Source organism: Hemibagrus wyckioides, linkage group LG17 (genome assembly GCF_019097595.1).
Source record: "Hemibagrus wyckioides isolate EC202008001 linkage group LG17, SWU_Hwy_1.0, whole genome shotgun sequence".
In the NCBI taxonomy this organism is placed as follows: domain Eukaryota; kingdom Metazoa; phylum Chordata; class Actinopteri; order Siluriformes; family Bagridae; genus Hemibagrus; species Hemibagrus wyckioides.
This window is the reverse complement of record NC_080726.1, coordinates 4880104-4903269: the sequence shown is the minus strand read 5'-3', so window position 1 is coordinate 4903269 and position 23166 is coordinate 4880104. Positions and strand designations below refer to the sequence as shown.

The window sequence follows — 23166 nt, the reverse complement described above, 5'->3', positions numbered from 1 at the left end:
TAGATGAGAATAAAATATAGAATATTTATTCACTTTCACGTTTCAATTACACATTTTTTATTAAATATACAGTAAGAACACACAGTTTAATAAATAATAAAAAAAAACATGTTCAAGTTTACAAAGAAAAAAATAAATCAACCCGTGGCATGACACACACACACACACACACACACACACGCACACGCACATCAGCGTTAAAATCTCCAACACCAGCAGTTAAAATGTTCAAATGGAATTATTTAGAAATTTTTCAGGAAGGGAGGATTATATTTTTTTGTGTGCAATCTACCGAGCTCCACCAAGCAGCAATATGACAGATCATCTTAGGTAAACAGTTCAACATTAAACCATGATACTCCACCGTCACACCAGAGAAAAAACTCCTGAGAAGGGAGCATTCACTATTTAAATGCTAGTTATGTGCTCACATTGTTTGGTTCAGTACGACGATGTGCAATGACGTCCGTTTCAGGCAGGAATTGCTTAAGACAGCTAACAGTATTGTATTTGCCATGAAAATCAGTGCCATATGGGATATCAGTAAACTTCGAAACGTTTTCCATTGCCTTAGTGGAAAAATTAGAGACGTACAAATTAAAGCTAAAACAAAAAATAAAAAAGTAGACCAGAAAAAGCCAAAATGTTGAGCTTGTAAATACTGCTCCTGAAAGCATCACAGCACCGAGATCATGTTAAACGGTTAAGCGAGCGTCACATCGAACACTCTCTCTCTTTCTTTCTCTCCAGATAAGATGATCTCATCTTCACCATGCTTTTGGGAGACTGTAAAGAAACGGAACCTCAAAGTGTTTCTCAAAACGAATCAAAAACCTTAAAAAACATTTAAAAAGAGAGCACTTAAATATAATAAATAAACAAACTCAAACCCTCCACACATGGACCTTCTCGGCCACCACACACCAGTTGGCATGATCCAAGTAGGTCTGCAGGATATGGAGTTCCTCAACATGTTCCTCGATCAGCTGCGTCAGTTCTCCCTCTCTGAAGACGTGGTAATAGCGCAGACACGACTCGTTCAGCTTGTCTTTACTCCACTCCTCCTGCTGCGTCAGGGACATGGCGTTTTCCTGTCCGATATCTGCCACGTCGTCCTCTCCCAGAAGTTCGCTCCCCGAGCGCTCCCTCTGTCGAGACACCAGATCGGGTAACGGCACCGATGAGCAGTCTTGCACCAGCGTGACCGAAACCGTCCCGTTCCCGCTGCTGCACTCGGCTTTCTGCATCTGCTCGTGCGGCTCGGAGACGAACACGTCCTCTTCTAGACTGTTCCTGGAGGACGGGTTGGTGAAAAAGCTGGACACTTGTCTGATCAGGGCTCGTCCTCTTGTGCTTCTGGCTTGGGTCCTGGCCTCGGGTTCATCAGTGGGGCTGCAGAAGACGCTGAGCTCTCTAGAGGAAGAGCCAGACACGCTCAGGCTGCTTAAATCCAGCACCGAGTCCAGAGACCTGGAGAAAAACCAGAGCTTCTGCTTCCTCTGCTGTGCCGGGCTTCCTGGATCTTCTTCATCCACCATTGACGATGTGCTTTTTGTGTTCCTGTGCATGTCGTCAGACTCCGGGGCATCGCTAACGCTCTGGGTTCCGCTGCCACGCTGCCTGGGTCTGAGACGTCCTCTCGAAGCACAGGATAATGGAGGGTTGGGGTTCCAGGGTACGAAGATGTCCTGCTTCTCGAACTTGCGTCTTTTCTGCTCCATGGCCCAAACGTAGATCATGACTCGGCCTCCAACTCGTAAAGTGCGCGCCATTTCTTTTAGTGCCCGGATGCGACGCTCCTTGGTGGACATGTGGTGGATGACTGGAAAGGAAAAAGAGCTTCAGTGATGAGAATGTATTTGGGGGAAAAACATTTTCCAGTTTGCAGAATACTTTCATAACGCTGTACCGAGGATGGAGGGAATTACTCTGAGTAATAACAACGAACGCAAGGGCATCTGTGAAAGAGCTGGAGAACATTCACAGCTCAGATGGGAAAAACTCTTCACAGTACAATCATAGCTGTAGTAGATGAAGATTCATCATTTTTAAACAGACTTTAAACAGACTCTATTCATCACATACACATTACACCCTAAGAACCCCATCAGCCCTACAATAAAGCATGGTGCTGGAAACATCGCTTCAACAGAGTTATCCTCGACCTCATGATTGCTTTCCAGACTAATTCCCTCTTTACTCAATCACTGACTTTTGGTGGACGGCCTGCTCTAGACCGAGATGAGACAAATTATTTCCATTTTTTCGAAGAACTGATTAAACTGTGCTCTTCAGGAGGTTTGGGGTTATTTATTTTTTTATAACCAAACCCTGATTTATCCTCGTGCCAACATTGGTTTGTTTTGATCACTTCTTGTTCTTCATCACTCCGTTTGGGTATTTACTCTAGAAGCTTGGACCTTCCTGAAACAGTTGTGTTTATATTAAGATCACATGACACTTTAATTGCACACAAGTTGACTCTATTAAACTAATTATGTGACTCTGGATAAAAAAACCCCGGTTGCACCAGAACTAGTCGGGGGTGGGGTATGTCTCAAATACTCTGCTTAAAATTTAATTTAATTTATTTATTTATTTTGCAATCACTATGTTATTAATTTTTATTTTATATTTATTTTATAAATATAGATTTTTTTGCAATCACTATTTCATTTATTTTTATTTTATTTATTTTATAAATATAGATTTTTTTACGATCACCATTTCATTTATTTTTATTTTATATTTATTTTATAAATATAGATTTTTTTGCAATCACTTTCATTTATTTTTATTTTATAATTATTTTATAAATATAGATTTTTTACGATCACCATTTCATTTATTTTTATTTTATATTTATTTTATAAATTGATTTTTTACGATCCCCATTTCATTTATTTTTATTTTATATTTATTTTATCAATATAGATTTTTTTGCAATCACTCTTTCATTTATTTTTATATTTATTTTATAAATATAGATTTTTTTGCAATCACTATTTCATTTATTTTTATTTTATAATTATTTTATAAATATAGATTTTTTACAATCACCATTTCATTTATTTTTATTTTATATTTATTTTATAAATTGATTTTTTACGTTCCCCATTTCATTTATTTTTATTTTATATTTATTTTATCAATATAGATTTTTTTGCAATCACTCTTTCATTTATTTTTATATTTATTTTATAAATATAGATTTTTTTGCAATCACTATTTCATTTATTTTTATTTTATATTTATTTTATAAATATAGATTTTTTACGATCACCATTTCATTTATTTTTATTTTATATTTATTTTATAAATATTGATTTTTTACGATCCCCATTTCATTTATTTTTATTTTATATTTATTTTATCAATATAGATTTTTTTGCAATCACTCTTTCATTTATTTTTATATTTATTTTATAAATATAGATTTTTTTGCAATCACTCTATTTTATTTATTTTTATTTTACATTTATTTTATAAATATATTTTTACTGGTTGGTTTACTGTTTACTGCTCAGTATGGTCATGGTTTTGATTTATTTATTTTAGAACACAATTTCTTGCTAAAGATTTTTGCACCGAACACACACACACTTTACAGTCTTCTCTTTGCACATTCAAAGCCGAGCCATTAATTACAATTAAATCCCTCACTATGATGTCATGTAAATGACATAAATTTACTCTCTTTTCAACAATTCAGCAAATATTTCAATATTATGTGCTTAATACCAAAAGATGTATTAGAATTGTACAATCTCTGTAAACTATTTAAATGCCGTCTCTGACAAATAGACAGAGCAGGAAAGAACTTTAATGCACACCAGCATTCAGTTAGCAACGTGACCCTCTGCACACGTGAACGGCCGCGGTAACAGACTCCCTCAGGATGACCGAGGGTTGCCAGGTGACCCACACACGGAAAAGCTTCCGTATCCAAGTAACAGAGCTTGTTTTGCACACTCCATCCTGCTTTAATAAAGCTATATGGCATGCGCTGGGGCATTCATATTACAATTAATAACAGGGAAGGCGAGCAGATGGTGGGAGAGCTGAGTAGGGTAAAACTGCAACTCGTGTAGTTTTATTAAAGTGAACAGCTGTGTAAAAGCTGACACGTTTTACTTAAAGCTTCAGTTTTTGCTAAAATTGCAACTATAAAAAATAAAAGTGCTCAAATGATGTGAGCAAATGTTCCCAGCAAAAAGAACGAACCAAATTAAGAGAGTATGGTGCATAATACAAGCATATTTTCATTTGTAAATCTTCTGCTAGCTGATTAAAGCAGTGAGTTAGCTCATTACTGAGACATAAATGAAGATAATTATGTAATGATAAATGTGTTCATGAAGAATAAAAAAAAAAACTGAAAAAGAATGCTCTAAGAGGAAAAAAGCAAGCTAAATCTGAGGAAATGTTTAAGTGAATTAAGCCATTTGCATCCATCCATCTTCTATACCCGCTTTATTCCTTATTAGGGTCATGGGGATCTGCTGGAGCCTATCCCAGCACACATTAGGCGAAAGGCAGGGGTACACCCTGGACAGGTCACCAGTCCATCACAGGGCCACACATATAGACAGACAACCACACACACACTCACACTCACTCCTATGGGCAATTTAGAATTACCAATCAATCTAATGTACATGTTTTGGACTGTGGGAGCCCGGGATTCCCAGGACCTTCGTGCTGTGAGGTAACAGTGCTAACCACTAAGCCACCATGCTGCCCCGGTCAACTATTAAACTGAATGACTGCTGACCTTGAATCTTGCCTCTGGATGATGTGAAAATGACCAACAATTCACTTGACTCGAGCTGTGTGAAAAGTTATAACAGTTAAGGTCTTCAGGTCCTTACCTTTTCTTACAGCTTTATATTAAAACCAAACAAAATCCCACTCATCCATATTTTAACAAAGTCTTGAGACTGAAATAGCACAGCAGTGTTCATAAGTGTGTGTGAGTCACTGTTTCCTGTTTTGTTCTGGTGCCTTAAAGTTATTAAGTACCTACGCACTCAGTGAGTCAGGTTTATTAAAGGCATGGAAATGTTTGCTGTTTGTTTTCACTTTATTAATGTGAGGAACGGAGAAAACGCTCGAGGTAATGGTCTGAGCATAATAAACAGCGGAAATGAAAATGTTAGAATAACTGCGGTTCAACTCTTATCCATTAACGTGTGTTGTTTTATCCTCGGATCACGCACGCGAGAAGATCCAAAAGATGTAGGGTTTATTTTGTGATGCTTAGAATGCAAACTAATCCTAGACCTGACCTGAGACTTGATACATAGTAAAGTAATGCTTGGGATGCTTTTCATTTTACCACGGTTCTAAAGAGTGATTATTTAAGAGTTACTACATCCTTCCTGGCATTTTGACCCAGTCTGTTTTCTTATCATGGTATTTCCACCAGCAGAACAGAGTTTTATGCACCATTCTGTGTAAACTCTGATACTCTGATACTTAAATATTCAGAACCAACCCTTCTAGTAATGACAACCATGCCAGAGTTAAAGACACAGGTCTGTTGTTTAAAGTAAATATTAACTGAAGCTCTTGACCTGTACCTGTATTATTTTTTGCACTGTGCTGCTATCATCTGATTGGCTGATTAGATAACTGCATAAATGTGCAGAGCACAGATGTTCCTTATAAAGTAGACAATGAGTGTTCATTATAAAATTGGACCCACACTAATTTTATCTGAAAGCCCAACCACAAACCCCAGTCCAAAGTCCTAGTCCCTTATCAAAAAACCCCAACCCCAAATCTGTAACCACGATGCTACTCCCAAATCTGCAACCTGAATGCGACCATCTGAAACCCCAGTCCCAAACCACCTCTATCCACACATTCCAGTACAAAACACCAAACGCAAACCCAAAGCCAAAATTCTTTATATAATACAGTCCAAAACCACAAAGCCCAGTCCAAAACCACAAGCTTAAACCACAAACTCCATTTCTGAACCCTTACCCACAAAAAGCCAGACACCACATACAAAGACAGTATGATGTCATTGTGGTTCTTCAAATACAGACAAAGGACAAAACACCTATCTGTCTCAAGTCCTGAAACATCATGACTCAGACTCAAACACAAATCCCACATCCACTCTGCAACCTTTATCCTACCCTCCTTTTTAAATGACCTGAATCTACCTCTAAGACTGAAATTTAAATCCAACCCCCAACACACACACACACACACACACACACAACCTCAAACCTAGTACAAAATCCCAAACCGAAGCAAGTTTGAACCCCAAACATCAATAAAAAAACCTTGTTTAAATGACTACATGCAATAGAGAATGTTGGTATGATGATATAATACACTCACACACTCAATCCAACACAAACCACAATCTGTCCCCAGTTCAAATCTCCAAACCTCTTTCTGAAACCCCAACACTCAGTGGACCAACACCCCATTCTGAAAACCCCAAAATGCACTACACACAAACTCCAAACGCCATTCTCAACACCCAGATAACAATCCCAAATCCTACTCGGAAAACACCACTCTGAAACCCCAATCCCAACACCACTCTGAAACCGCAATCCCAACACCACTCTGAAACCCCAATCCCAACACCACTCTGAAACCCCAATCCCAACACCACTCTGAAACCGCAATCCCAACACCACTCTGAAACCCCAATCCCAACACCACTCTGAAACCGCAATCCCAACACCACTCTGAAACCGCAATCCCAACACCACTCTGAAACCCCAATCCCAACATCACTCTGAAACCCCAATCCCAACATCACTCTGAAACCCCAATCCGAAACACCACATTGAAACCCCAATCCCAACATCACTCTGAAACCCCAATCCGAAACACCACATTGAAACCCCAATCCCAACACCACTCTGAAACCCCAATCCCAACACCACTCTGAAACCCCAATCCCAACACCACTCTGAAACCCCAATCCCAACACCACTCTGAAACCCCAATCCCAACATCACTCTGAAACCCCAATCCCAACATCACTCTGAAACCCCAATCCCAACATCACTCTGAAACCCCAATCCCAACACCACTCTGAAACCCCAATCCCAACACCACTCTGAAACCCCAATCCCAACACCACTCTGAAACCCCAATCCCAACACCACTCTGAAACCCCAATCCCAACATCACTCTGAAACCCCAATCCCAACATCACTCTGAAAACCCAATCCGAAACACCACATTGAAACCCCAATCCCAACACAACTCTAAAAACGCCAATTCCCAACACCACTCTGAAACCCCATTCCCCAACACCACTTTAAAACCCCAATTCCAAACACCACTTTAAAAGCCCCAATCCCAAACACAACTCTGAAACCCCAATCCCAAACACAACTCTGAAACCCCAATCCAAACACCACTCTGAAACCCCAATCCCAAACATAACTCTGAAACCCCAATCCCAACACCACTCTGAAACCCCAATCCCAACATCACTCTGAAACCCCAATCCCAACATCACTCTGAAACCCCAATCCCAACATCACTCTGAAACCCCAATCCCAACATCACTCTGAAACCCCAATCCCAACATCACTCTGAAAACCCAATCCGAAACACCACATTGAAACCCCAATCCCAACACAACTCTAAAAACGCCAATTCCCAACACCACTCTGAAACCCCATTCCCCAACACCACTTTAAAACCCCAATTCCAAACACCACTTTAAAAGCCCCAATCCCAAACACAACTCTGAAACCCCAATCCCAAACACAACTCTGAAACCCCAATCCAAACACCACTCTGAAACCCCAATCCCAAACATAACTCTGAAACCCCAATCCAAACACCACTCTAAAACCCCAATCCCAAACATAACTCTGAAACCCCAAAAACCCTGAAATTACAAACCCTATTAATAAAAACACAAATTCCAATCAGACCCTCCTATCCTAAACCCTGCTCTGAAAAGAAAATCTCAAACCACAGTCCCTAATTCATTCCCACAGTCACCCCCCCTGCTAGCTTGAAAACCCCAAGTCCACCTCCATCCTAAACCCCAGTTCTTTTGTTTCTATTGCCATACCAAGCCCTAGTGAGTCTATCAGGAATAGCTCTCTGGTGTGGATTACCTGCGATGGACAGCACTGCATCGAAGCAGCCGTCTCTGTAGGGTAAACGCAGGCCGTCACACAGCTGAACCTCATGACCTTGACTCCAGGCCGAATCCACCAAGGGCCGGCACACATCACAGCCCATCTTAAAGATGCTTTCGTTGATGTGCAGATATTTCCCATTGCCACATCCTGTCACGGTGGAAAACGTGCAAATTATTTAGTGCTGAAGAAAGTGAGACGACGGCTATGAAAGGACGACGAATCAAAAGAAACCAAAGAAAGCGATGCAGCTTTATAGAAACACTGTTTTACTCCTTACTCCTTCTGTATTTAGTCAGGCAGGTCACATTCTGATGGTTCTGTTTATAACGTAGTTGTGCTCGTTAGTTTTTATGAGCTGACAAATTGCATCTCATTTCCAAAAATGTCAAAGCGGCCGAGAATCTCGAGCTCATTATGTTAACAGCGGGATGTTTTTCAAACTGAACGCGACAACACTGTTAAAAGGTTTTAGCTTTAGACATGATCTCCTCCAAATGAGCTCATGATCTGAAAAGGCTCATCATCTTAAAAATAAAGGTCATCATTTTTTAATGGGGAAAGAAAAAAACCACTTCACCACTTAACTTGCGCAAAGAATCCAGATGCACAGAAGGTCACAGCAAGGACATATCAAAGCCAGAAAAGCTAGAATGCTCATCTTTTCCCGCAATAAGACAATAAGACGATGTCCTTACCCACATCAGCGACGATGCTGCCTGGCTCCTGCTCCAACAGGAACTGCTTGACTCTTGGCCAAGCCTTGTAGCGACTGTCATTAAAGAACGGCGCAATCCTCTCGTACACGCTGTGAACATGGTCTCTCTCCAGCTGGCTGGCAGCCTCGTCCATGCTGCTCACAAATTAGCCATGCACAACATCCTCGGCGCTCTGAGAAGGAGAGTGAGATAGCGAGAGAGAGAGAGCGAGAGAGAGAGAGAGAAACAGTTCCTTATCTATCCCTGTGAGAAGTGCGACAGGATGCCTTCTTGACAAACAGCCTTTTCCCAGCAACATCAATTTCCCTGAAAATTCAGCACGACAAAATCTTAAAGTGCCAGGGGAGACATAGGGGAGCTGTAAAAACAGTAAATAAGATAAACTGATCTAACCCATTTAACACCTGTCCAGGTGGGCATGGCCTAATATTCTAATGAGCATGCTTGATTGATGTCTCTCTCTCTCTCTATCCGAGACTCACAGCTTGCTATGCTTCCTCAAACAGATCTACAATGCTATTTATTTAGAGTTAGCAAGTGCTAGGTTAGCTGTAGCTGGTAATGTTAGCTTTAGTTAACCAGTTTGCAAAGTTTTGATAGGAACTGTGTAGGATGGACAAGACGAAGCCTTGCTTTTGATGAAGCTGAAGCTTGAGTCTGCTTTGCAGTGTGTGATATTTGGCCTAGTTTTGCTGTCAGAGGCACAAGTGTGCAGTGTAAAAGGATAATCTTTGGTTGAGATTGGTGGTCTTTAAATGCAAATTCTGCATAAAATCAGCTAAACAAAAACAATAAGAAGACGACGTATGATTAAGTAGAGACTAATCATAGAGGCTATAGCTAAAAAAAACCGCATTAACAGCAGACCGAACACCTTTATGTCGTCTCATCAGGACCAAAGGTGACACAACATGAAAATAAATGAATTACAAAACGAATGAGGTGTGTAGCTAGCTAATCAGCACGCTAACGCTCTATTCATCTGGTTTATTTACTATTATGACAAACTGAAACTTTTATGCGTTCCATTTGGAGAGCCTGCGTCGCTGTGCACCCAGTACTGCAAAGCGTAGCCGCTATCTTCATCTATATCAATCAGACATGGAGAACAGGTTACAGAACTCTGACTGTGATCATCTCGTATAAGATGTAACAGTAAGTAATAATCTTAAAAAAAACGTCTGCTGAAAATCACGTAGAGTAACAACAGCTTTATGAGAACTCAGGATTAGCCCCGCCCACTTTGTGCAAAAAAGGGGAGGGAATTCTGAAACGCAGGAAAAATTCACCAATAATTCTCATTATTATGGACTTAAATTCCAGGAGAGTGACCAGTCTAAAAGAATGAAGATTTAGTAATCAATTTTTTGATGATAAGTTTATACACAATGTTGGTTGCAATCCAATCTATACAGGCTCAAGTGGCTAAGGCCCTGGGTTGAGGATCAGAGGATCAGGGTTCAAGCCCCAGCACCACCAAGCTCCACTGTTGGGTAACTGAGCAAGGCCCTTAACCCTCTCTGCTCCAGGGATGCTGTATCATAGCTGCCCCTGCACTCTGACCCCAACTTACTCAGCTGTGATATGTAAAGAAAAGACTTGTAATGTATATGTGGCGATAATAAAGGCTTCATGCCCTCAGTTGAAACCCCATGTACATGCGTACACATCTGTATACTGATTCTGACTGGAAAACAACAACAGACTTTGAATGCTGCGACAGAAATACCACACAGTCACAGCATCAAATTATAAACTTCTTGGCCAAACCCGCAAAAACAACAAACTCTAGCAACAGCTGCCAATCTGACTCATGAGACTAGACTCATCTTTTAACTGTAAAGTTCTCAACGTTTGTCTGGAAAGATGGTGTGACTGGAAAGGTGGTTTAACTGCGACTTGTACTAGTTTGCTAAAGTCTTATTAACTTAACTAGAAGGCAAAAAAACAGAAAGCTAGCAGGAATGACTGTTTAAACTGCTTAAACGTAAGTGATGAATAAATGTCTCACGTCAACGCCAGTAAATATAAACTGATAGAAATATGACAGTCTTCAATTAGCAGAAACTGCTAAAAAAAAAATTAATTAATATTGGAAAAAAATTAAACAATATTGGACTTTAAGTTCAACTTACCTTCAGGTCAGATCATCACCAATCACCAGACCTCACGTCACATGACCAGTTACTGAATATTTTCCTAAAACAGCATGTTTTATTTCTTACATAATATTTCTGGATTTAAGAACTGGTCAGATTTTTGCTCTTAAACAACCATTAAGAAAATGATTTGGAACAAGACACGGCGTATCCACGCTGAGATCTTCTGCAGCGTCGCTCAATCTCAATTGCTCTGTGCTTGATGAAGACAGGATTTTTTCATAAAACACTCCTCCTCACAGCGGCACATCAGTTACCTCAGCGCCTCGGACAACGTCGGAAATAGCGCTTCAGAGTGCCTTCTCTAATGACCCCGCTCCCACACACACTGCCTCTTCAGTAGCTCATCCTCCTGCTCTGTAAGGGTTCACTTTAACCCTTACACCTAGTGCTCTGTATCACCCGCTGTACCTGCTCTCTACCTGCTTTGGTGCTGCATGTGTATATGTGTACATATCATAAGACTTCCTGGTGGTGGCTCAAGTGGTTAAGGCTCTGGGTCGTTGACCGGAAGATTTGGGATTCAAGCCCCAGCACCACCAAGTTGCCACTGTTGGGCCCTTAAGCAAGGCCCTTAACCCTCTCTGCTCCAGGTGCACTGTATCATGGCTGATCCTGTGCTCTGACCCCAACCTCCAAGGATGGGATATGTGAAGAAAGAATTTCACTGTGCTGTAATGTATATGTGACAAATAAAGGCTAGTGCTTGCTCATGTTATAGTGCAGCATTACATGGTAGCTTAGTGGACTTTAGCCTACAAATCGGAAGGTTGTGAGGTCCACCAGGTTGCCACTCTGTGGGCCCCTGAGCACTGCCTTTAACCCTCAGTTGCATAAAATGAGATAAATATAAGTCGCTCTGGATGAAGGCGTCTGCCAAATGCTGTAAATGTAAATTATATTTCTCCTAATGGAATTTTTATTTTATTTTATTTTAAATTTGTTTCATGGATTCTTCTCTTTCAATCGTCAACAACCAGATTTCACAGAAACGTTTCTGGAAATTATTTTAGTAATTCATATTACTATCTTAATTCAAGTAACTTGCTAAAATTCTACACAATTCTCCTTGACAAACTTCAGAGATCTTGTAGTGAGCTTTCACACCAGCTGACAGGTCTGAAGCAGACCATGGAATATTCACAGGAAAAGCTGCTAGACGGATCAGGAAGCGCGGTGCGGTACCGAACCCGTGACTACCCGCAGGAGATGGTGCAAGTTCCAGTGAACGTGAACACAATTGTGTGTGTGTGTGTGTGTTTTTTAGTTGAAGACATCATGACATCACTAGTTTCCACAGCACACGTGTGGCACAAGTGTCAAGGGAATGTTGTGGGACACAGAAGAGAAAGATAAGATATCTTACTGGACGTAACTGAACAGCACTGAAATAATAATAACACAAAAAATATGGTGAGGCTGTGTTCTTCGTGTGGGTTTGTGATGATGTAAGCTAAATGTAAATGCACCAGGGTTCGATAGAATCAAGTGAGTCTGAAACCAGATCCAGCTTGAGTGCTGGGAACTAGGATTCGGACCACAGCAAATGTTCCCAGTGTGAAAACCACCAACTAACTGGATTTTCGTAATTACCACATGTTGTATTGATGCTCTACAATTTCTCTATCCAGTTTGACACTTCGAACAATATGCGTCTTATTTTTTTAACCAAGGAATATTTCCTAATTCCAAAAATTCCCAATTATGAAGAGATCAACAGCCCTGAGCTTCACAACACACCAGAAACCAAAACACTTGGAGGTCAGATGAGGAGAAAACTGTTTGCATTAAAATGATAACAGAGATGAAGCCTGAGGTGTTTGAAGACTGAGCACATTTTAATGCATATTTGGGTAATAGTTTCATGGTCTGGTGAGCAAATCAATTGAAGTGCAACCGGAGGCGATGTTTCGTTTGATTTGTTCGACACAGCACCAAAAGTATTGACACTCTTCATGAAAAACAAAACAGCATGTGGCATTTCACACTTTTTACCACGACACTGGAGATCTATTATTCCGGCGGAACAGAAATGGACTTATGGGACGTTTTCAATCAGTGTAAAGAAATGAATGATGTTCAGGCTGTGAGTCTGATCTAAAACGAGTCTGTCGGCTGTCAGTGTGTTTTAGACGTGTGTTTTTCCCTCTGTTGGAGAACCTTACACTGAATTATACTGGTTGAAGATCAAATCTGAGCTGCTTTTTAGATGAACAAGCACTTGGAGCATCTCAGAGAGCAGAAATGGGTTTGATATCAGCATTTACTTTAAAGATACAAACTGTGTGGAACAAAAAATAAACCACTTTTATTTTTTGGATCTTTTCTATGAATATATTAACCCCAGTAGGCTAAAAACAGAAACACTTATGAAACACTACAAAGTCCTGAGTGTCTACTTTCATATGAGCTTCATATCAAACACCACTGTGACAAAGACACTCAATCATCAACATGGACACAACAACAACAGGAACCAATTCTATTTATATTAAATATTTAAGATTTTATCTTCAGATTTTCTCAAGGCACAAGACTCAAGGTTATGAGGACAGGGAGACCGAAGATGGTCACTGCAAAAAAAAATTCACGCCTTTTCTGTATTCACGTAGCTAAAATAATTCTTCTGAAAGCGCCGCCCCCCTTTTTGTGTTAAATTGACTTGGAAGCGTGTTTTCTCTAGCACATCATCTTCATCATATAAAGTTAACAGCCATGATGATTAGAAAATGATTAAATACATTGTATCTCTCTCCTCCTTCTAGTCCAAACACTGAGCAGCATTTTCAAGGTGAAAATGTCGGATTTGTAAAATAAATCATTCTAATACGCTATATTGCCAAAAGTATTCGCTCACCTGCCTTGACTCGCATATGAACTTAAGTGACATCCCATATGACGTCGGTCCACCCTTTGCAGCTATAACAGCTTCAACTCTTCTGGGAAGGCTGTCCATGCAAGGTTTAGGAGTGTGTTTATGGGAATTTTTGACCATTCCTCCAGAAGCGCATTTGTGAGGTCACACACTGATGTTGGACGAGAAGGCCTGGCTCTCAGTCTCCGCTCTAATTCATCCCAAAGGTGTTCTATCAGGTTGAGGTCAGGACTCTGTGCAGGCCAGTCAAGTTCATCCACACCAGACTCTGTCATCCATGTCTTTATGGACCTTGCTTTGTGCACTGGTGCACAGTCATGTTGGAAGAGGAAGGGGCCAGCTCCAAACTGTTCCCACAAAGTTGGGAGCATGGAATTGTCCAAAATGTCTTGGTATGCTGAAGCATTCAGAGTTCCTTTCACTGGAACTAAGGGGCCAAGTCCAGCTCCTGAAAAACAACCCCACACCATAATCCCCCCTCCACCAAACTTTACACTTGGCACAATGCAGTCAGACAAGTACCGTTCTCCTGACAACCGCCAAACCCAGACTCGTCCATCAGATTGCCAGATGGAGAAGCGCGATTCGTCACTCCAGAGAACGCGTCTCCACTGCTCTAGAGTCCAGTGGCGGCGTGCTTTACACCACTGCATCCGACGCTTTGCATTGCACTTGGTGATGTATGGCTTGGATGCAGCTGCTCGGCCATGGAAACCCATTCCATGAAGCTCTCTGCGCTCTGTTCTTGAGCTAATCTGAAGGCCACATGAAGTTTGGAGGTCTGTAGTGATTGACTCTGCAGAAAGTTGGCGACCTCTTCGCACTATGTGCCTCAGCATCCGCTGACCCCGCTCCGTCAGTTTACGTGGCCTACCACTTGGTGGCTGAGTTGCTGTCGTTCCCAAACACTTCCACGTTCTTATAATACAGCTGACAGTTGACTGTGGAATATTTAGGAGCGAGGAAATTTCACGACTGGATTTGTTGCACAGGTGGCATCCTATCACAGTTCCACGCTGGAATTCACTGAGCTCCTGAGAGTGACCCATTCTTTCACAAATGTTTGTAAAAACAGTCTGCATGCCTAGGTGCTTGATTTTATACCCCTGTGGCCATGGAAGTGATTGGAACACCTGATTCTGATTATTTGGATGGGTGAGCGAATACTTTTGGCAATATAGTGTATATGTATATAAAAACGCAGTGTTATGACGTTATTGTGGCTAGTCCCGAATCATCTAAATGTCCACACCATTCAGCTGAGATGTTGCACATGCCACTGCCAGCAAGCAGTTCCTGACTACACCGCTTGGATTTTCCTGTTAAGGGCATCTGGCATAAAAACCCGTACCAAATCAAAACATGTGGACCAAATGATCCGCTCTGGGATCAGCTGAAAGCACAACAACAACAACAACAACAACAACAACAACATCAACCTGGAAAGCCAGCCTATCAGTTCTGTTCTAATAAATCCTTTATCCTGATTTCATATTTTTTTAAATGGTAACTTATGAGCATGAGGAAAAAAAAAAATCAATATCACACAAACCTACCATCAATCTTCAGAAAAGTCTCTGGACCAACAGGTATAAAAACCCAGCACCAATTCATCAATAATCTGCTGCTATATTTCAGACGTGTAAAGGGGTTTGATGCCTGCAGCCTAACACTTATATGATAGACGGACAACAACGGAGTTTCTGGAGAGTGTGACCTTTAGTAGTGTTCTTGGCTGAGAGGCTGGTGAGAAATCAGACGATGATTATAGATTCGAGTCAATCAGAGGTTTAGAGTGCGTTAGTCTAAGTGATCAGATCCTGTGGAGACTCAGTGGTCAGTCTGCTTAGTTGTACTGAATTTGCAGGTTCAAAACTTAAAGTTCAGGATAAAAATAATAGAAATGATATACTCAGTACAAAAATTATATCTTAAAAAAAATGATATATAGTATACTGGGTTCTGATTGGTCAGAAAATGATTAGGACAGAGGCACAGCTGCGACTCAGGTTTATATTATTGGGCTCGGTCTAACCTTTATTCAGAAAGGTGGGTGAATGTTGAAATGATGTTGATTTGTTGAAGTTTCCTGTAAGGAGAGGTTTACTGAGCAGATTTGGAAGGCCATTTATAACAGTCAGAGGTAAAGCCGCATATCTTATTAACTTAAGAGAGAGAGAGAGAGATGTATTTTGTATATGTAAGTAATTGCCCGTCCACAGCCTTCATTTATTACTCTTTTGTCCTCCATTGGTGCTATAATTTGACACTATTTGTATTTATTTATTGTTTTCAAATTCTCCTTTCCTTTATATCTTGATGCTTTGGCAATATTGGATGCTAAAAATCATGACAATAAAGTACTGTAAAGATAGAGGCGAGTAGAGAGAGAGAGAGAGAGAGAGAGATAGATAGATGATAAGGGGATGAACAAAAGGTAGAGAGAATAGAGAGAGAGAGAGGGAGGCTATTTCTATTTCTATGGGGGGGTAAATGGAGGGTGAGCGAGAGAGAAAGGGAATAGAGGGGAAGAGTAGTGATTAGAGAGAGAGACAATAGCTAAATAGATAGCTAGATAGATAGATAGCTAGATAGATAAGAAGGGGATGAACAAAAGGTAGAGAGGATAGAGAGAGCGAGAGAGAGAGCGAGAGAGTGAGAACACTAGGATGTGATAGGAATGTCCAGGTGTATGTGACTATAAACTAATAAAAGTACAACAAATCAATCAAAATAAACCAAAACCAGAATGGTGTTAATTACTGTTCTGAAGTGTTGTTAAAGCAAAATCGTCAAATTCAGGGTAGTAATAATAAACTGTCCCGTGTCTCATCACCCCATCGCTGATGATTTTCCTGTAACAGCACAACTACACGTCATTATTCTCTACTTACTCTATAGTTATATAGTAGAGTTAATGAACATACCTTAATTCAGCTACAGAAAATTCATCTGAACTCGACATTCTTACTCCCTTCAAAAGTATTGGCACCCCTCCGCATTCCCTCGCTATCGTTAGTATCCCGTCTTCGACTGACAAACACTGGGATTCCCTCAAGCCAGATAGAAGTCTGATTGAATCCCTGCGACTCTGCAGCTCATCCCTGTTTTATCTCTCTACCTCCTGTTCTCCTTCACACTTTCAGGCTGCACACTGATGAGCGTGTCGTGTTCCTGTTATCTTTATGTGCCAGCCTTGAGCTTGGGAAAAGTGCCCTATAAATAAAGCAGCAATTTTTTATTATAATCAGTCATATAAAACCCCCCTGCAGGCTGGTTATAGCTCCTGTAACCTTGACTTCTTGGAAGGAAAATCCACCCACCGCGGTCGGGGATCAGACAGGGTTAGCAGTTGTCTGGAAATCCTTCAGCACTCATCCTTCATGCTGTCCCTCTTCAAGGAATGAAGTGATCTTAAACAAACCATCCAGCTCCTAATGATGTCTGTGTTGGTGTCTTATCCTCAGAATAAATAAATACAGAAATAATACAGAATGAGCTCATCTATCAGACGCGATGATGCAATCTCTCCAGGACCGTCACCTGGGTTCAGATGCATGTCATGAAGAGATGTGGAAACGCAGGCTATTCTGAGCCGGGGCAGGTCGTGTGGGTGGCAGCGGCAGACCGTGCGGCGCTCTCTCATTACAGGCAATATTTTCACAGAAGATCACCGCTGAGACCGGCGGCTAGATTCACCATAAACAGAGCCGGATTTTTACCTCACTGTAACATCAGCTGTTCTGTGATCAGTGTATTATATTAGGAATAAAACACATGGGGGTAACGGATAGAAGAATGAATGAAGCAGTGGGATGAAGCGGTGCGAGACGAAACAGACAGTGTTACACTGAAGTTATTTATCTTACTACAGCAGAACATAGATAGATAGATGTAGAAAGAAACAGAGAGAGAGAGAGAGAGAGAGAGAGAGAGAGAGAGAGAAAGAGAGAAAGAAAGAAAGAAAGAAAGAAAGAAAGAAAGAAAGAAAGAAAGAAAGAAAGAATCTTATTATCTAAGCCCACGTATTAAAGCAGAGCTCTGGTGTTGGCTGAAGGACGGAGGCTTAGAGGGAGCAGAGACTTCATTAAACCCACACACTGATATTCTCTCAGGGAAATTTAACCCAGTCAGAAAATAAGACCGAAACACGACGGTGTAGAATTATTAGGAATCACCGGATATGATTATGGAGTCTGTTCTGTGATCAGTGTATTATATTAGGAATAAAACACATGGGGGTTGCGGTTAGAAGAAAATAATGAATGAAGCAGTGCGGTGAAGCGGTGCGAGACGAGACAGCAGCAGTGAAGCTATTTATCTTACTACAGCAGAACATCATTCAGTGTTTTACTCCTCATATATCACAGCAATGAGATAGAAACATGTAGAGAGACAGATAGATTCATGGATGGATGGATGGATGGATGGATGGATGGATGGATAGAACTCAGCTATAAAGTTTTTCTCTCTCCAGATTTTTTCACTTAAGAGAGAACTCCTCTGTCCTGAAAACTTCTAATCCTGGAACATGAACAGACTGTACCAAAGCTCTGACAGGATTCTCCTCTGAGCAAAATCTCACGCTTAACAGCGGGGAACATAAATCCTGAATAATCACTCGGCCAGTGTTCCCAAATGGACCTGAATAATCACTCGGCCAGTGTTCCCGAATGGACCTGAATAATCACTCGGCCAGTGTTCCCGAATGGACCTGAATAATCACTCGGCCAGTGTTCCCGAATGGACCTGAATAATCACTCGGCCAGTGTTCCCGAATGGACCTGAATAATCACTCGGCCAGTGTTCCCGAATGGACCTGAATAATCACTCGGCCAGTGTTCCCGAATGGACCTGAATAATCACTCGGCCAGTGTTCCCGAATGGACCTGAATAATCACTCGGCCAGTGTTCCCGAATGGACCTTTACAGCAGTGTGCAGGACATTTTGAGAAAAAAGGAAGGTGCATGTAGCTGCCCTGCTTTTAATAAGTGTGACATGGAGATTAGTCCAGATCTCCTCATATTTATTATACTAACTGCATCCATTCATTTAACTCCATAAGAACTGTGCACAGTGTGTGGGTTCGAGTGAACGACTGCAGCACAGCAATGTCACAATGTCTACATAACACACACATTATCCACATGACACGAAACCTGCCAGTGCAACTGAAACATCTGACCACAATTAGAACTCATGACCAAACCCCTGATGCGTACCACAGCCATTTCATTTCATTCTCTCTCTCACTTTTCTGTCTGTAAATCAGGTTGCTATATTTATCTGATGGTGTAAATTGTGCTGTTTACACTGAAATGACACAGACTCGTCTTCTGGAAAAGAACAAACATCGCCTCGGGCTCATTAAATGCTTCGTTTTTTTGTCCTGTCCGACATGTTCGACACACTCTGTTTGGATTCGTGGAGATGCAGTGATGTCATTATTACCTCCGGGATGTAATTCTCTCCAGACTGACAGGATGGTACAGACTGCGCTGTATCCTGAATGGGGGAAAATAAAGGGTTTTTTCTGAGTGTATAAAGTCCAGGAAGTGTGGATGTTTCCGAACCACAACGAAGGCAGGTGAAGTCAGATGATAATAAAATATAGATGATCAATGAGCGGGCAACAGCCGGACGCCTCCCAGTCACCTGACCATATTTAGCAACAGTCAGATGCCTAGCAGTCACTTGACTCACTAATGAGCAAGCAACAATCAGATGCCACACAGTCACCTGCCTCACCAATGAGCGGGCAACAGCCGGACATCTCCCAGTCACCTGACGCCTCATAGTCACCACTGAGCGGACAACAGTCAGATGCCTCGCAGTCACAGATTAGAAAAATAGAAAGGATTACTGAGATTAGAAGAGATGATTATTTCATTCTGTTCAACCCACATCATCATCCTCCTCCTCCTCCTCCTCATGTGTGCATTTATGTGTGATATTCCACCTAATTAAAAATACATGACAAATAAAAACCAAGCTGAAATCTGTGAGAAATACACAACATCTGGTAAAAATAACCACAGCTGCATTCGACTAGAGGATGCAACTTGTAATTTCCAGCCACTCACAGGGGAAAAAAAAACAAAGAAAACGCCCCCTGGACTCGACTCGAATCAGGTTCAGCAAATCAACATGGCTGCTCCCAGCATCAGCAATAAACAAAGCATCACCTCTTACCTTCAGATACATTTTACTGCATATACAAGAATTTATCTCAGATCCATCAACATTCTGATGTCTTGTTAAATCTATAACACTGACTCTTCAGTTCACTCGTCACAGTTACCCGGCTAGCTTGGTACTAAGATAAAAGGTGTCCATTTTTTCCCTTTTATCTGTTGTGGTCGAAAACCACATTATTCCAAGCTCCGACTTTATAATTTGGACTTCCCAGGGTGCAGTGCTTGCTCAAGTGGTTAAAGCTCTGGGTCGTACTCGCAAACGGTCCAAACGGGTCTCGATCGCAGTTCTCTAGCATGGGAGGTGGGCGCTCTAACAAGGCAGCTAAAGACTGCAGCCTCTAGCATCAGTTGCTAGTTCGCTTCTTGAAATCAGGGGAGTGAGGTTTACCTGCACAGCACCTACCGCTGGCCTCCATTACACTCACCCCCCTAAACCTCACTCCCATCCGGGTCACGGCACCAGGTGAAGGTCACCAGGTTCCCATCTCTACTCCTGGAGGACGTGCAGTGTAGAATGTTCTAGCGTTTTTTCACGTTAATTCAGATCTTCTGTTAATTAGCCGATTAGCCGAGTCGAGGGTGTTAGAACAGGGAAAACACAAGAAGGTTTAAAACAGAAGGGTTCTCCAGGAGCAGAGTCAGGATCCTGTACTGGAGGAAGAAGAAACACTGCACATAAAACAATCCCCCTCCTTATTACTGCCAACAGACAGCTATTACGGTGGGGTTAGAGCTATTCTGTTGCCCAGTGGGGTTTTGGACTCGAACCTTAAAGAAGTGTGGGATTCTACGAGCATTTTGGCGCTGAGGAAAAAAGTTGGCAAAGAAGTGTAACTATTAAAAAAAAGCATTCAATAATCAACAAAAGTTGAATTTTTTAGCAAGTCACTGCAGAATAAGATGAACAAACACTTCACACTGGAAAACACTCAAACCTCAGGGTAATAACAGTAACCCTGCTCCATTACACCACCATCACTTTATTTATTTTTCCATAACAGCAAATATAAAGAGCTCCAGGAGAACAGGTGATGTATACTTCTGCACCAATCTCTCTCTCTTTCTCTCTCTCTCTCCCTCACCTCTCTCTCTCTCCCTTTCTCTCTCTCTCTTTCCTACCTCTCATACATCTCTCTCTCCTACCTCTCACTCTCTCTAACCTGTCTCTCTCTCACCACTGTCTGTCTGTCTCTCTCTCTTTCTCACCTGCCTCTCTCTCACCACTCTCTCTCTCTCTCACCACTGTCTCTGTCTCTCACCTCTCTCTCACGCTTTCTAACCTGTCTCTCTCTCACCTCTCTCTCTCTCACAACTCTCTCTCTCTGTCTCTCACCTCTCTCTCACTCTTTCTCACCTGTCTCTCTCTCACAACTCTCTCTCACTCTTTCTAACCTGTCTCTCACCACTGTCTCTCTCTCTTTCTCACCTGTCTCTCTCTCTCTCTCTCTCTCACCCCTCTCTCATTCGTTCTTACCTGTCTCTCTCACATCACTCTCTCTCTCTCTCTCTCTCTCTCTCTCACCTCTCTCTTACCTGTCTCTCTCTCACCTCTCTCTCTCTCTCATTTTATCTGCCAACACAATGCACTGTGGAGAACTTTCAGACATGCAAAGTGACTTTTACAGGTATAAAACGGCACCCCCAAATCCACCCCCACTGCTCTGCCTGCATTTCTGGTTATAACACCTACATTTCCGAACAGACTGAAATGCACAGATCGTGAGCAGGACCTCTGATGTGGAAAGTTCACATCCTGGGGGATTCGTGTGATGACGTCACACACATCGTATAAGCGTTGCAGCAACGTTACATACATTCGTCCCAATAGATGCTGCTCACACACACACACACACACACACACACACACACACACACTAACACAGAGAGGGGGAGACACTCACAGTCATCATTACTGCATGGTGTCACATCTTCATTCCAAAGAGATAAGCGCTGATGAGAAAACTCCCTCTGATCCCAGTGAGTGACTGTTAAACCGCAACCACAAGCGACACGTTAATGTTTCCCCATCCGTATTCCTATAAGCCCCGCCCACTCAACTCCGATTGGATGGCAAAACAAGCAATGAAAATGGCAAAATAAATAAATAAATGAATGAATGAATGAATGAATGAGTGCACTAATATATACTCAGAAAAATAAAACACAGGGTGAGAATAAAAAAATAATAATAATTTGCTTTAAAAAAAGCACCTCGCTTTTCTTTCAGGACACCGTCAGCTGTTTTTGTACAGTTGCCCCGGCGATATGAACGACGTCCAAACTGGCCAATCAGTTGAGCGCAAACCAGGCCACACGGGCACAAGTAGGTGGGGCAATAACGCACCAATCCTAGCGCGTGGAAGGCGGGGCTTGCTGGAATACGAGCGGATTAAAAACATGGAACTGCCGAAGAACACGGCTTGCTCGCGGCGTCATATATCGCTGCTGTGATTGGTTAGATGAAGTCACGTGATGGCAAGCGCAACAAATATACAAGGATCAGGTTTAGCACTCTTACTGAGTTATAGATCTAGGTTTTGTGCAGTAAATAAATAAACAAGCATTTAATAAATATTGATACACTGTATTGCCAAAAGTTTTGGGACACCCCTCCAATTCAACCTTTGGGATGATTTAGAGTGGAGACTGAGAGCCAGGCCTTCTCGTCCATCAGAGCCTGACCTCACAAACGTGCTTCTAGTGGAATGGTCAAAAATTCCCTTAAACACACTCCTAAACCTTGTGGAAAGCCTACCAGAAGAGTTGAAGCCGTTACATTCATATGCATATGTCCCAAAACTTTTGGCCTGACTCGCAGTCTCCACTAATTCATTCCAAAGGTGTTCTATGGGGTTGAGGTCAGGACTCTGTGAAGTTCCTCCACACCAAACTCCCTCATCCATGTCTTTATGGATCTTGCTTTGTGCACTGGTCATGTTGGAACAGGAAGGAGTCATCCCCAAACTGTTCCCACAAAGTTGGGAGCAGGAAATTGTCCAAAATGTCTTGGTATGAAGCTGAAGCATTAAGAGTTCCTTTCACTGGAACTAAGGGGCTGAGCCCAACCCCTGAAAAAC

The 23166-nt window shown here is 41.7% G+C and overlaps 1 protein-coding gene across 3 annotated transcripts; it reads right to left on the bottom strand.

The window, feature by feature from the left end:
* Positions 1-22139, bottom strand: trmt9b (tRNA methyltransferase 9B). Of its 3 annotated transcripts, none has more exons than XM_058414633.1 (4): positions 21991-22139; positions 8837-9029; positions 8115-8288; positions 1-1822 (listed from the first exon to the last, which is right to left on the bottom strand). In XM_058414633.1, exons 2-4 carry the CDS (start codon positions 8988-8990, stop codon positions 885-887), a joined length of 1266 nt encoding a protein of 421 aa, XP_058270616.1. In that variant the 5' UTR covers positions 8991-9029; positions 21991-22139; the 3' UTR covers positions 1-884. The 3 variants fall into 3 exon arrangements, with proteins under 3 accessions (XP_058270616.1, XP_058270617.1, XP_058270618.1); XM_058414634.1 differs by lacking the exon at positions 21991-22139 and adding an exon at positions 10993-12155; XM_058414635.1 differs by lacking the exon at positions 8115-8288.
* Positions 22140-23166: the final 1027 nt, after the last annotated feature.

What these genes read in the sequence shown, in the direction of transcription:
- trmt9b (XM_058414633.1), bottom strand. Translation starts at nt 8,990, where the DNA reads ATGGACGAGGCTGCCAGCCAGCTGGAGAGAGACCATGTTCACAGCGTG. An exon ending in CAGCATCGTCGCTGATGTGG is followed by an intron (nt 8,289 to 8,836) that starts GTAAGGACATCG and finishes CCACCGTGACAG; the next exon opens with GATGTGGCAATGGGAAATAT. An exon ending in TGCAGTGCTGTCCATCGCAG is followed by an intron (nt 1,823 to 8,114) that starts GTAATCCACACC and finishes TTTCCTTTCCAG; the next exon opens with TCATCCACCACATGTCCACC.